Source organism: Ruditapes philippinarum, unplaced genomic scaffold (genome assembly GCF_026571515.1).
Source record: "Ruditapes philippinarum isolate M1 unplaced genomic scaffold, ASM2657151v2 ctg10761_1_1_1_1, whole genome shotgun sequence".
Classification (NCBI taxonomy): domain Eukaryota; kingdom Metazoa; phylum Mollusca; class Bivalvia; order Venerida; family Veneridae; genus Ruditapes; species Ruditapes philippinarum.
In genome coordinates, this window is record NW_026858321.1 from 584 (window position 1) to 15,571 (window position 14,988).

At 34.3% G+C, this 14,988-nt stretch overlaps 1 protein-coding gene across 1 annotated transcript; it reads left to right on the top strand.

The window, feature by feature from the left end:
- Positions 1–1,066: 1,066 nt before the first annotated feature.
- Positions 1,067–13,355, top strand: LOC132752812 (WD repeat-containing protein 17-like). Its single transcript, XM_060743198.1, has 11 exons — positions 1,067–1,278; positions 2,839–3,066; positions 3,935–4,034; positions 5,155–5,291; positions 5,941–6,052; positions 6,767–6,908; positions 7,794–7,887; positions 9,963–10,064; positions 10,607–10,708; positions 12,411–12,588; positions 13,170–13,355. Exons 1-11 carry the CDS (start codon positions 1,082–1,084, stop codon positions 13,287–13,289), a joined length of 1,512 nt encoding a protein of 503 aa, XP_060599181.1. The 5' UTR covers positions 1,067–1,081; the 3' UTR covers positions 13,290–13,355.
- The last annotated feature ends 1,633 nt before the right edge of the window (positions 13,356–14,988 follow it).

The window sequence follows — 14,988 nt, forward strand, 5'->3', positions numbered from 1 at the left end:
CAGTTATTGCTCGTAGGATACTTTAATAGATCTATGCCCAAATGTCATCAAGAGCAGTTTAGCATGGGGAAGGAATGTATTTTTCAGACTGTAAAAACGAAACAAAAAAATTTAGAGACGAAATTTTGTGATTGGAATTTGAAGGAATAGAAGTAAGTTTTCTCTCTTTATTACTTTTGACATTTAAGTTATTTATCTATTTCAGCTTTGCTATTTTTTTTAACAGCCTGATATTGTCAGAATTGTCAGTAAAAATAAAATTGAGGTACCACATGGGGAAAATCTTAAAAAAGTAGTTTCGTCATTGAAAAAAGTGAAATTATATTTTGATAATTTTCACTGTGAAATTATCAAATATAATTTTCACGGATAAATCAGTAATCCACTGAAAAGCATAAAATAAAATAATTTTTAAAGCAGCACGCCTGCAAATTCATGCTAATTTTCATGAAAATTTTGAAAATGTATTTGAATGTATAATAATGTGAGATAACCAAAAGGAAGCCATTTACACATTATCAATGGCACTTACAAGCCTTGTAAATTACCAAAAAGTAGTCAAAATATGCATAAATAGCCCTTACTGCGTTAGTGACACAGTAGAAATATAGTTCTAAATACTAAAAAATCAGTCATTAACCGCACATAACAGAATATTACTTGAATCTCAAACCATTTTACGTTTCCTAAAATTGTAGTACTTTTTTCTCAAGTTTGATTTTATTGATATATTTCGACTCATCTGGAGGCATGCAGCTTTAAGGCAGAAATCTAGGATTGAATGTTAATTAATTTTCAGCAATTGAATAACTCATGTTTTGAAATTGTCCCAATCATACATCTTTTGGCCAAATAGCCACATTCTACCTTCTTTACTTGCATTTGTATTTTATTTCTATGCATAATTTTCTCCTTTTGCCCCATTTATCACATTGGGTACTTATACCAAATACAAATATTTTGTTTGTATTAAAAACCAACAGAAAATCAAACAAAAAACTACATAATTTCATAGGTACATTTGTGTTGTACTGACTTATATTCAATACTTATTTTAAAGTCAGAGGCTCAACAGCTTGAGATGGCAAAGTTAAAGAATAGTGGAGGAACTGGTGCTAGAAACAAGGAGGACAGGATGAAAGAAGCAGCAGAGTTACATCTAAAAACTGGCAATATCCGTAGATACTGTGAGTTAAAGGTGGAGCTAGGGGAATGGGAGAGGGCGCTGGCAGTGGCACCAGGAGTCTCTCACGCTTACTGGAAAGATCTAGCAAACAGGTACAACAGATAAAACAGGTTTTTTATGCCCCCACAATGTGGGAGCATATAGCGTTGCATGCACTTGTCTGTCCGTCCCGAAATCTTGTGAACGCAACTCCTCTTAAATTGGATGGCAGATTTTGCTTAAACTTCCAGGGATGAACAACCTTTTTCACAATATACTATGTAGAAATTTTGTGAACGCAACTCCTCTTAAGCCTGATGGCAGACTTTGCTTAAACTTCCAGGGATTAACAACCTTAATGTGTAGACGGTAGTAAAGGAAGGAATTTTTGCTGCGACCAAATTAAACAGAATTATGGCCCTTTGTTGATTTTTAGTTTTCAACTTGTGGCACATGTAGTCCAAAAAATAATTGACCTAGAGTCATAAGATTGACAGAACAGTGGTGTGTGGGGGCAACTGTGTCCTATGGACACATTTCTAGTTTAAACCCTTAACCAGATGAATTTGCATAATGGACTTGCCCTGCTTTGAATTGTAGAATTGTCCATTCAAATTTTAAGGGATTTCAATATCAAAATACAAAAATTGAGATATATGTAACAACACTATATAGCTGTCACTGTGTCAGACTGCACAGCTGGCCTGGCTATATACTGGTGGCAAAGACTAATCATCTTTGGTTCAGGCAGAGTAAGTGTTAAATTCAAGCAGTGCTCAAAATAAGGTGAAGGTGAAGTTTGAAACACCAGTTCTTATTTCAAAGCATGACATGTAGGTCAAAGGTTTATCAGCTTTTCTTGGTAAATCATAATTTGAGCCGCGTCACGACAAAACCAACGTAATGCATTTGCGACCAGCATGGATCCAGACCAGCCTACGCATCCGCGCAGTCTGGATCCATGCTGTTCGCTATCAGTTTCTCTAGTTGTAATAGGGTTTGTAAGCAAACAGCATGGATCCTGATCAGTCTGCGCCGATGCGCAGGCTGGTCTGGATCCCTGCTGGTCTGAAACCGTTACGTTGGTTTTGTCGTGACGCGGCTCAATTTTCTTTTGGATAATGATTAAAAGGAGGGAATGTCTGTGGCTGACGGGTTAAGGTTGTTGACATAAAACTGCTTGCCCCTTATTGCAACCTGTTGTTTTGAAATCCAGCCTGAAACTTTGTAGTCTTTCATTTTGAAGAAGCTTACCAGCTTTCATATGGAACCAGGTGGTTCTACTTGATGCCTGTATGTGCCTGAAATAAAGCATGAAGGTGCACCTGAGGTCTTCTTCAACCAGTTAAGCTGGAAAGTTGCCTTATCATTTTTACTGTGTTGGTGCGATGACAATAATTATAGTAATCATAAGACTGATGGTAAGCATTTAGAAAATATAAAAGCATATTATATTTTGGGGTGTTGTACATATTCTTATCAACTTTCAGACATTGCCAGAAGAAGAAAGACAGTCAGTTTCGTATAGCCATATACTATATCCATGATATTGTGATATGTATTGATTACCTATTGAGTAATGCTATCACCTTAAATATAAATATGTCATCTTGTGAAAATATTAAATAGAATTAATTTTGGGCTTTATTTATCATCAGCAAATCTATTTTAAGATATTCTAGGTTTTTAATGAGAGAGGACAAAGATTGTGCTGCAGTATTTTGTACAGCTGTAGGTGACACTGAAATGTTGGTAGATTTTTATGCATCAAGAGGTCAAATGTCAGATGCCGTCCTCACAGCACAGGTGGCTTGTGAAGGACTGATTCCCAGCAATAGTGATGCTCATAATCAGATGGGAACCAGCAATGGGTATGGGGAACCGTCCGAAAAGCAAATACAGTAAGTTGGAACTGCAGATTTTAGAACAAATAATGCTTTTAAATTGGTTTTTTTTTTGGTAATTAATTTTTCATAAGGTTTTTCACATTTTGCTTGAATTGTGTACCACTTATTTCTTTCTTTATGCAAAAATCAACTTCTTAACATGACTATAAAGCTATATTTCTGCTGTCTGTATTTTACCAAATTATTATGTGTATCTTGTTAAAAAGAATACATTCAAAATATCTTTTGAAGAAAACTTGTTTGTATATTTCTTTAAGAGCTAATATGACATTTGCACGGAATAATTGCTAAATGGTTAAAACCCTTATTAGGATAAATGTAGCAGCATAATGATTTTGTTCCTGTTTTGAACAATATGCTTGTGTACATTTAAGACATTCTATGTTATACTTAGTAACTGTTTCAAGAATCTAACATAATGTTATGGAAAGGACATAATTTTATCTATTAAAATATAATTTGTTAGATATAGCTTTATTGCCTTTAAACTGCTTGCTACTATGGATACACTATACTTAAAGCTTGCCATATTAACAATCCACTCGGTCACGGACACCCTTTTTTTTTTCTTCTAGTAGTTTTCCCTTTCAGAATATGCACAGATGACTTATGCTTGTTGTTTACATTTTTTAATCTTGCTAGGCCTCAAGTAAAATATTGTTTACTGCTTCTATACCACCCCTTTTCCCAATGTATAGTATTTTAGTATTAGTAAAAGATAATGCGAGTATTATTTTTACAAACTTTTGTGGGTAGGTAGGGTGGTGAACAAACAATATTTTAATGGTGGTCAGCCTAATGAAACACCTCCACTAGCAGTTTCCTATTTATATACTATTCACCAGCTTGTCTCTCTATTTAGATTACTGCAGCAGACGGTCGAAGATTGGGCAGCATGGCACTTGTGGCATGGATCACCTATCCTTGCTGCTTGCTGTTTTCTTGCTGTAGATAATGTTCAGGTTTGTTATTTCTTCTACTTTTTTCTTTAACTTTTTTTTTATAATTTTTACTAATCTACACGCTCGTAGAGTAATGTATATGTTTTGTCAGACCAAATAACAGATTTTGACTTAATCATAGCTGCCAAGATGGCTGTTTGCTTATCCTTTTATTGTACAAATTTTTTATTCATTATAATTTTCATTAGATTGTGTTTGAAGTCCTACATCTCTATCTATCTCAAAAGTAACAGTTATGTAAAGAGGTCAAAGGTAAAAGAGTTCTGCTGTTAAAGTCAGCTGTATAACAAATCTTGGTGTTATAATCAAATAATCGTAATACGTTATCTGCCAAACAAAACACACAAGTGTGTCAGTGTCATCATTATTAAATCTTAATTATCAATAAATTTGTACCATTTTTTTCTTTGAAATATTGATAAATTGAGAACTCCATATTGTTTTCATGTGTTCATGGACCTTTTTTCTAATCATTTTCTGATCATACTAGTAACAGCTAACCCGTAACCTGCGGAATTCAGATTATAGATTAGCCCAGCTATAAATTGTGACATTCCATAAAAAGATTTAGGGATGTTAATATCAAAGGACGAAAATTGATCTGTCAACATCGTAAATCCTGGTCAAACTGCATTGACATGCAGGCTGAACTGGCATGTGTGTTTTTGAGTTTATTTATACTTGCCACCTGTTTCCAATATGGAGGAGTCCTCCAGAACTTTGGATTCTTTCATGTGAGTAAGCTATCCAGCTAGCTTGGTGGTTCAAATCAGGTGCCCGTTCATGCCTTAAATAATGCACGGAAGACCTAAGGTCTTCCTCCACCAGTAAAGCTTGAATTTGCCATATGACCTGTACTGTGCTTTAATTCCAGATGCTTCCACTGGGTCTTTAACGTGCCAGGTGTTAAAGCATTCATACACCGAACCTTGATTTAAAGTCTCTTCCAAAAGACTGATTAGTTATTTTAATTGGCCAGCCCGGGAATTGAACCCACTATGTCGAGCTATGATTGAGCTAAGATGTGGGCTACTTTTAAAGTTGCCCTTTGAATTTTTATTATTCGAGTTTATTACAGGAACTATAAATATACTTTAAGTTAGTACAATTCTGTCTTCAGAAAGCTTTGGGAAAACTGATACAAGGCAATGAGTTGGAGTTGGCTGTTGCTACGGGAACTGTAATTGGTAACCTTCAAGAATATACCTCTGTTGCTATAGAGATGTTGTCAAGGAGATGTGAACGACTTGGAAAATGGTAAATATCTATTTAGTATATTACAGCTGACTGATGTATGTAATAAGAATGAAAATAATCCTTTTTAGAAAAAGTTTTTGTAGCTGTAGTTCAAATGAATAATTTAATGTAAAGTAGCCATCAAAATGGCTAACAGATGGTTGTTGGATGTACTATATTAGGTGCCTTTCTGTGATTGAAATTGTGTTAGTTCTCATCTTGATGGAACAGAAAGTTATATAAGACAGCAGTTAACCCATCACACATATTGCAGGTTTAGATGGAGGGGCTAGTTTGGTCTTTTTTTTATATCAAAGCTAGAATACCATGATATCATATACTGTACCTGTATGTAGTTAGAACTCCCAATGAAATATATGCAGTGTAGAGTGTTTCTCTTACATTTCTATAAACAACATAATGAAAATTTTCTGGATCTAACTAGTACTGGTGTCATATGAGGAAACATGATCATGACCCCGTAGGGCTTAAACCCATGATCCCTGAACTTAGAGCAGACACCTCGACGAAAAGGCCACCTGTACCCAAATATTGATTATTTTAGGATGTTTAAATGAAAGCATGCATTAAACAAGATGTTTACAGTTAAATTTGATGTGAAGATTTGTAAAACATTCTTGTAATGGTTTTGTGTTTTGTTATGTTTCAGGGAATTAGCTGTTGATTTGTTACATCAGGTACCAGATAACAAGACATTGTTAGCAAGATGTTGCTCAAGATGTGCTCTTTCCATAGATGAAATAAACGCCTTACATAAAAAAGTAAGTTTTATACCATTACCCCACCTGATTTGTACAATAAACTTGCCTTGTTTAAGAATATAATATGTCTTTGCAGCACTATAGAGCCAGGCCAGCCTGCACATCTGTATAGTCTGAGAAGCTCTTATACTGTAGGATGACATTTGATCTTGATATCCCCATCTTAATAATGGGCAGTCCCAAAAATGGAAGCTGGGTTATTCCATTTAATGAAATCAATGGGTTAAGGGGTAGAAATAACTGATTTTTACACCAAAAAGCTAAAATCAAGCATCAAATAGTATAGAATTTATTCAAGCATCTTGGAAGAAAAACTAAATTAATGTTTTTTCATTGTGTTTTGTTTTAACTTGTTAGATATTATAGAAATGTTGTGTTCCCATAAGGATACATTTCTTTCAGATCATAATTGTTTGCAAAAATGGTCTCTTATTGATAAGGTTATGAATGTCAAATTTTCAGTGCTGTTATCAGTCACTGGTCATGTTGAGCAGAGTTTGCTTAATACATTAAATATATGGTTGGAAAATGATATGGATAATTAAAATCAGTGGCTCAAAACAAAAGGTCGTGCAAAAAATTGTGGCCCCATAACTAGATTTACTCTATATATGTTATATATGTACATTTGATAGTTGTTTTATTTTCTCAGAATTATATCTGTACTTTACTAATATCTGTCAAAATTTTGATACAAAATTTTATCATTTTCAGGCACACTTGCCTTCAGTGGCTGACTGTTTTAATGAAGCGGAGAAGTTAAAGCGTAGAAATGATACATTTGAATGTGTTCTGTTCTATCTTCTATCAGCCTCACCAGAGATTGGTATAGACCTTGGTCTGGATTATGTAAAAAGTAAGCAGTATTGAATAGATGAAAAATTACTATAAAACATTTTTTCACAATTTTAAGTTTTAGCATTTTGCACTTTTCCTAGACATAAGAGGGAATAAAAACTTGTGTAAGTCAACTGTCTGGTCTATGTTTTGCTGGACTAACTTTTGTAATTGGAACAAAAGTTTCACTTGGATGAGATCATTATGAGACCATATGATATTACATATAATTATTTACACCTTTTGAAAAATGGCAGTATTAGATTGTGCTTAAACTGTCTTTCGTAAAACATCTTCATTGTTACGTGTTTTTTTGTACCAAGTAAAGTTTGGTCTGAAAATAAGTAATAAAATGGACTGTGCACTGTCTAGACTTAAAAATTGGTCTTGGTAGACTTGTTATGCATATTGTGTACTTTTTAATTTATTCCTTTTAAAGTAAGTAGGCTTATTAATCTGCTGTTTGATATCCTGTAAAAATTGTTCTTTGTTGTTGTTGTTGTTTAGTGCTACTAGTCGTAATAGATATTATTTATGTAAGCTTTGCTGTGAAGAAAGCATATACATGTCACTTGTGTACCTAATTTGATTTGCTCTCAAGTCTGCTTCTTGGAACAAAGCCTAAGAGTTCCCAGTACTGTTGTTATATCAGGAAACATGGTCATGGCTGTCATAAGGTTTTAAACCAAGATCCCTTAATTGACAGACACCGTAACCAATAGAAAACTACTGCAATGATTATGTAATTTTTGCCAAGGAGTGTCATTATGACACAATAGTTAGAAATTACTTTTTATTTTGTGTAATAAATTTGCTTTGCAATGATACATCTGGGTTTAAGGAAGCAATATTTGAGCACTTGTTTTAATTAGTTATGCATATTGTGTTGTTGTTTTCAATTCAGATACTCTGAAGACATCTGACTGGACAGTAGATGATGTGTTCTTTATGTTACAACAGCTTGGCAGTGTTCGGACAGATGCCCTACAAATTCATAGGTTTGTCAACCATTACTATAATCATACATATAAGATACTTGGCAAAATATTAAAATGATCATACGCTTGTATGTAAAGCAATATATATAGTAACATTATTTTCAAATTAGGGGATAATCAGTGCTGACTTTCGATTATCATTTGATTATCTTTTCATGAGATTTATATACATGTAATATTATAGTTGAAGTAGGTTAATGTATTTACATGCAAATACATTTAATATGGTCTTAAAAATCCCTATACAAAAAAAAATTTAATGAACAAATTTACTTTTTAAATGAGTTTCTGTTTTCATTTTTAGCTCACCTGTCACAAAGTGACAGGGTGAGCTTTTGTGATCGCTTTTCGTCCGGCGTCCGTCCTGCGTCCGTCCATCGTCCGTCTGTCGTCCGTCGTCCGTCCGTAAACTTTTACTTTAAATGACATCTCCTCATAAACCACTGAGCCAATTTCATCCAAACTTCACAGGAATGTTCCTTTGGTGGTCACCTTTAAAAATTGTTCAAAGAATTTAATTCCATGCAGAACTCTGGTTGCCATGGCAACCGAAAGAAAAAACTTTAAATATCTTTTTTTAAAAAACCATAAGAGCTAGAGCTTAGATATTTGGCATGAAACATCTTCTAGTGAGTGTCTACCAAGTTTGTTCAAATAAAAGCCCTGGGGTCAAAATTGGCTCCGCCCCGGGGGGTCATTGATTTTCTCTATATGCATATAGTAAAAACTTAAAAAATCTTCTTTTAAAGAACCCAAAGAGCTAGAGCTAAGATATTTAGCATGAAACATGTTCTAATGGGTGTCTACCAAGTTTGTTCAAATAAAAGCCCTGGGGTCAAAATTGGCCCTGCCCCGGGGGGTCATTGATTTTCCCTATATGCATATAGTAAAAACTTAAAAAATCTTCTTTTAAAGAACTCAAAGAGCTATGGCTAAGATATTGAGCATGAAACATGTTCTAATAGGTGTCTACCAAGTTTGTTCAAATAAAAGCCCTGGGGTCAAAATTGGCCACGCCCCAGGGGTCATTGATTTTCCCTATATGCATATAATAAAAACTTAAAAAATCTTCTTTTAAAGAACCAAAAGAGTTAGAGCTAAGATATTTAGCATGAAACATGTTCTTATAAGTGTCTACCAAGTTTGTTCAAATAAAAGCCCTGGGGTCAAAATTGGCCCCGCCCCGGGGGGTCATTGATTTTCCCTATATGCATATAGTAAAAACTTAAAAAATCTTCTTTTAAAGAACTCAAAGAGCTATGGCTAAGATATTTAGCATCAAACATGTTCTAATAGGTGTCTACCAAGTTTGTTCAAATAAAAGCCCTGGGGTCAAAATTGGCACCGCCCCGGGGGTCATTGATTTTCCTTATATGTGTATAGCAAAAACTTAAAAAATCTTCTTTGAAAAAACCCAAATAGCTAGAGTTAAGATATTAAGCATGAAACATCTTTTAGTGAGTGTCTACAAAGTTTGTTCAAATAAAAGACCTGGGGTCAAAATTGGCCCCGCCCTGGGGGTCATTGATTTTCTTTATATGTGTATAGCAAAAACTTAAAATCTTCTTTGAAAAAACCCAAATAGCTAGAGTTTAGATATTAAGCATGAAACATCTTCTAGTAAGTGTCTACAAAGTTTGTTAAAATAAAAGCCCTGGGGTCAAAACTGGCCCGGCCCCAGGGGTGTCATTGTTTTTAACTATATGTGTATAGTAAAAACTTAAAAAAATCTTCTTTTAAAAAGCCCAATGAGCTAGAGCTTAGATGTTTAGCATGAAACATCTTCTTATGGGTGTCTACCAAGTTTGTGCAAATAAAAGCCCTTGGGTTAAATTGGCCCTGCAACATTGGGGGGGGGGGGGCCTATATACAGGTGAGCGACCTCAGGGCCATCATGGCCCTCTTGTTATCTATTATTTTAGGGCTTTACTTGTTAACTTGCCATCTTCCAGCAAACTTGAGACTGATACCTTGTTATATTAGAATACAAACCCATTACATTTTTCAAACAAATATTATTTCTTACATTATGTAGAATACAGTAACATGATTTGGGAATTCTTTTTTTACGACAGAAAGAAGGGAGAATTGCTGGCAGTTTGTGCTTACATTGGTGCTCTGGTTGCTATAAGACGGGGCTATTATAGCATTGTTCAACCTCTATTCCAACATTCAAGGTAGTATATAAACAAAATATAGACATGTATTATTTTGTAAAAAAGTCAACTTTTTGAATTTCTTTGGATTCTTACATGTGAGAAAGCTTAAAATCCAGCTAGCTTATAGTGGTTCTACTCAGCTGCCGGTTTATGCCTGAAATAATGTGCAGAGAAGCACCTGAGGTTTTCCTCCACCAGTAAAGCTGGAAAGTCGCTGTCTGATCTATACTGTGTTGGTGTGATGTAGAACCTAACAAAAAAATAGTTTTATAGGATTTTGATTGCATTGATTGGAAAAATAGGGACAATCTTTTATCATAAAAAAATGGACAATTTACTATATTTTTGTCGTGTGAGTGTCATAACTGAAAAATAAGTCTTTAATAAACATGATTTAATATTTTGTTAGAAATATACCAAATTATAGAATAGTGAAATTGTTTTTCATTCTAAGTAATACATGTTATGTGGTTCAATGAAAAGCTTTTGTCATTATGTTTAGTGATAATTCATGTTTGGCTGAAAAAGCAGTTATTTTATTTTTATTATATTTGATGCAGGCAACTTATCTGTAACGAAAGTTTTATAGATTTTGGTGTGTCAGAATCGGCTATACAGTCACAGTGTACAGCTTGGAATGTTGTTCATACTGCACAACCACAGTAAGTTATAGTCAACTACTACCTCACAGAAGGTCAATATTTCTACTTAGGCCTGAAATAATGCATGATGGAGCACATTATGTCTGTTATTTCAGCAGTAAAGCTGGAAGTCATGGTATTACCTCTACATTGTTGGTACTTGAAATCCAACAAAACAAAGACATATCAATTTATACTGCGAATTCACTTAAATTCGTGGGCATGAAATTTCGTGGTTTTATCAAAAAGGGCATTTTCAGGGGTTCTTAAATTTCGTGGATTTTCGTTTTCTTGTTAAAAAAAATTTAGTAACCTAATGCAAAATAATCTTAAACTTAATCGCCGAACGTTTTTACTTACAACATGACAACATGTACATATCTTTACTTGTCACACAGCACTTGTCAATAAATTTAATCCTTGCCTCTGGGCATAACTAATATAGCACACTTACTGCCGATAATTGACTGCAATTAACACATTTATGTGACATAATATACACACTGCCCCTGTAATTCGCCGATGTAAACATCGGATAATTTATACGACACCTGACAGGTTTTAACCAGCGAGTTTAAAAGTTTACACCTTGAATTGGTCTTAACATATTTGACAGTAACTACACGCAACGTCACAACGACTGTGTAAATTTACATGCATATAAATTAATCTCGGTAAATAACACGAGTATGTGTGGATCTTGTATACCTTGTAAAAGTCGGTGGCGTCTTTGATGTTGACGGAATAGCATTCACACAAATACAGATTAAAATTCATATAAACTGGATCATTTAAAACGACAAAAGAATGTACAATAAATCTGTTTTCAGCGATCGTATTTTTTTTACAGTTTTGTGTACTTACAACATTAATATCAAAGAATTTTTTTTAATAAATAAGAGCAAACTGACAATTTTTATTAGCGCTAATTATTGCACTGCCTGAGTTCCCATATTTACTCGATTATGTCAAGTATTCTTGTTGACACAATCAAGTCCTAGTAGACTACAACGATCAAGTACCTATATGCGACATTTGTGACAGTAAATTGGGGACATATAATCGAGTTTTCTTTCACGGATTTAATATGTCACTAACCTGATTATCTGTCTGTATATACATCTATTTCACGAAATATCGGCCGGAAAAGAGCCGACGCATGTTTGTAATATATAGAACAAAGACTGGGTAAGAAGTATTTGTTGGGATAAAAGTTTGTGGGATCTTAAATTCGTGGATTGACCTACCCACGAAAACCACGAAAATTCGTGCCCCACGAATAATAATGATTTTACAGTAGTATAAGTCAGTTATACCAATTAACTTTTTAAGTTTCATGCTAACTACTATTCAGGGTGAATCTATTGGATAGTAACTTACCATATCCCTCTTCAAATTTAAAGTGACCCATAGACAATGACAGCATGGCACAGAGTCATTAATATATCAGACTAGTAAATAAAGGATTGAAGGTGGCATAGGTTCAAACTGGTCAGAGGATAAACGTTGTTCCCTTTAAAAGGAAATAAAACATTCATGGCTTAGTACTGGTTCGTTCAAGGACAGTTTCAAGAGTTTTTCAATAAGCATATAGTTTCTAACAAAATCAAACTACAATAAATTCTGTATAAATTAATCAGCATTTACTCTGTGATATACAAGGTGTTTATCTTTCACAATGTTTGGTCATAAGCTAAATATTCTTTCTTTTGTCCTATTTCAGGGAACCAGTCAATGTTGACATAATACCTGCAGAATATAAACCAGTCTATGTGAAATTACAGCAAAGACTGGGAGAAGAACCCAACAAAATTTTAGTGGGCTCAGACTGTGTCTCAAATACTCATCTTCCATCCCATTCTGATATACATATCTCATGTCTTACTGGAGAGAGAATACAGGTAAACCAGTCTGTCTGCAACTGTTGTAAACACACTGAATTTAATTAAGAAAAAAATGGAAAAGTGTATTTCTGCCACCAAAGTTATTATTTATTTTAATTTACTATATGTTACAGAACAATCTGTCTTAAGTAAAAACCTACAAGTTTTTTAAAATAAGAAAATGGGATAATTTCTAAAACAAGTTTAAGGTTCTTTAACCATTACTTCAGCTAAAACCTTTCTTTGTAATCCCCTCAGTTATGCAAGGTATATGCTACTGTAATGGAGCTAAGCCAGATGGCAGATCTCTACAGTATGACCAGAGTTAATTAATTGACTTTAGTGCTATGATAATGAAATCCCTAAAATTGCAGTTCTAATTCAAAATGGAAAAAGCCATGTTAGAAATTTCAGCAGACAGGGGTAGACTAAAGACTTTGACCCACTCTTGACCTTTGATCTATTTGTATAAGATTTATATTATTCACAGCAAATTTTTCTTATTATCATCATGCTGTTTAGATATATTATCTCTATTGATATTTTGTTAATTTATGACATATTATGCAAAAGGATTTAACCTTTTACCTATTCTTCAGGGCCTAGCCTATTTTCTGGAGGACGGAAAATCTGCAGTTTCGGCAAACGAGGCCCTCATGTGGGCGAAGGTCAATCCATTTTCTCCTCTAGGTACTGGCTATCGAATCAACCCATTCTAAATAACGGGGAGGAAGTTGCTGTTTACAAATGCCATATAGAAGGACCATCCCCTTGAAAATTCTAGTTGCTATAGTTACAACATAGGCTCATCTTAGCCGTCAGTGTACGGTTAAACAAGACTGCTAATCTGTATAGTCTGACCACCCTTTTATATTTTTTTGACCAGCTTAATTTTGATATTTTTGTTGAAAATGCAATACCTTTAGTTTCAAATGGACTTTTTTCAAATTCAAAACAGGGCAGGTCCATTACAATAAGTACATATTTCATTAAGAAAACAGTCAAGATCCATTTGAATTTGATTTAACAGACTATTTTTATATTTAATTGAATCATTCTTGATAAAGGTGCCAAAATTCAAAAATAATCTAGATATTGATGCATTTGATTAGTTTCTATATTGTCCAAATGCTTGAGAAATATTTAACCCTTTAACCTGCAGAATTTCTGAAATGGACTTGTCCATTGTTGAAACCTTCCATTATCAGTTTTAGAAATATGAGGTAGCTTTTCTTTTGCATTGAATTAAGATACTGATTCAGTCTGGAAATTAGTGAGTCAGTTAATACTGAAAATAGTATCGGTCTTGAAATTGTTGCAGGTACATTAATTGTTACACACAGAGAATAGTAACTGTTACTTCGCTATATCAATCATCTTTTGTATTTAAATTGTGATATGTTATGTGAAATACTCATATTTGACTAGAACACTCAATAAATTATTTTGTATGTTTACTATTGTCATCTAGATATGTACGAGGGTTGTTCGGGAAGTTCTGAGAATTGTTTTATAGCACACGTTGTAGTCGGGTTAGCGTAAATATATATATATACGCATTTATTTCAATATATACTGTACAGTATCTGAAAATATCATCATCATACACACAGAAACTAAAACATGATAAAAATAGTAAATAACCATATAACAAACGCCCGGAGCACGCCGACGTCATTTGCAACGTTATGCGACGTTAAAGTCCATCGATCGTCGCACCTTTTCAACGTCGTCACCTGCAATTTCGATGCATTTCCTGTGTCGGCTGATCCACTTATTGTATGTTTCCACGTATCACCTATCGGTAAAGGACGAGACTATAGCTTGCGTATTCTTAAAAGGTCGTCAGCTGAGTCAAAGCGTTTTCGGCGCAGCTATCATTTGAGCTCCGGGAACACACGGAAGTCCATCGGAGAGAGGTCCGGGCTGTATGGAGGGTTTCTTCCTTCTTTAAAACGAGCATGCCATCTATACACTGTAGACGGACTGCTTTTCTTGTATTTTCCTGTAGAATTGATCATTTTCATTGTTTCTGTGGAAGACTTTTCCAGCGCAACACAAAATTTCACGATGCTTCGCAATTCAACGTCACCTATCGATGTCATGTTGTTTACTCAGTGGCTCTGGGCAACAACTTTAAAACAATGTTGATCTGTTGAGAATTTAAATATAGTTATGATATTTTCAGGAAATGACGTCATGACGTTCCGCTGCTGACCAGCGTTTTCGCGCATTTTTTACGTTATCAAAATTACGAAATTTTATAAGTGTAGCGCGTTATACCTTTCTTTAGAGTCGGACTGCTCCGGTGCGGCGTTATAGTGTTGCTATGGTTACTGCTATTTCCGACTATTGTTGTCTGATTCTATTCAATTTTTAGGAATAGTTCCGTGATATGCTAATTTTAGTATGTGCAAA

Excerpts from the sequence above, each read along its gene's own strand:
- LOC132752812 (XM_060743198.1), top strand. The coding sequence starts at position 1,082 with ATGGCAAAGTTAAAGAATAGTGGAGGAACTGGTGCTAGAAACAAGGAG. Across the intron at positions 6,909-7,793 it reads TGGTCTGGATTATGTAAAAA|ATACTCTGAAGACATCTGAC; the intron begins GTAAGCAGTATT and ends TTTTCAATTCAG. Across the intron at positions 7,888-9,962 it reads GATGCCCTACAAATTCATAG|AAAGAAGGGAGAATTGCTGG; the intron begins GTTTGTCAACCA and ends TTTTTACGACAG.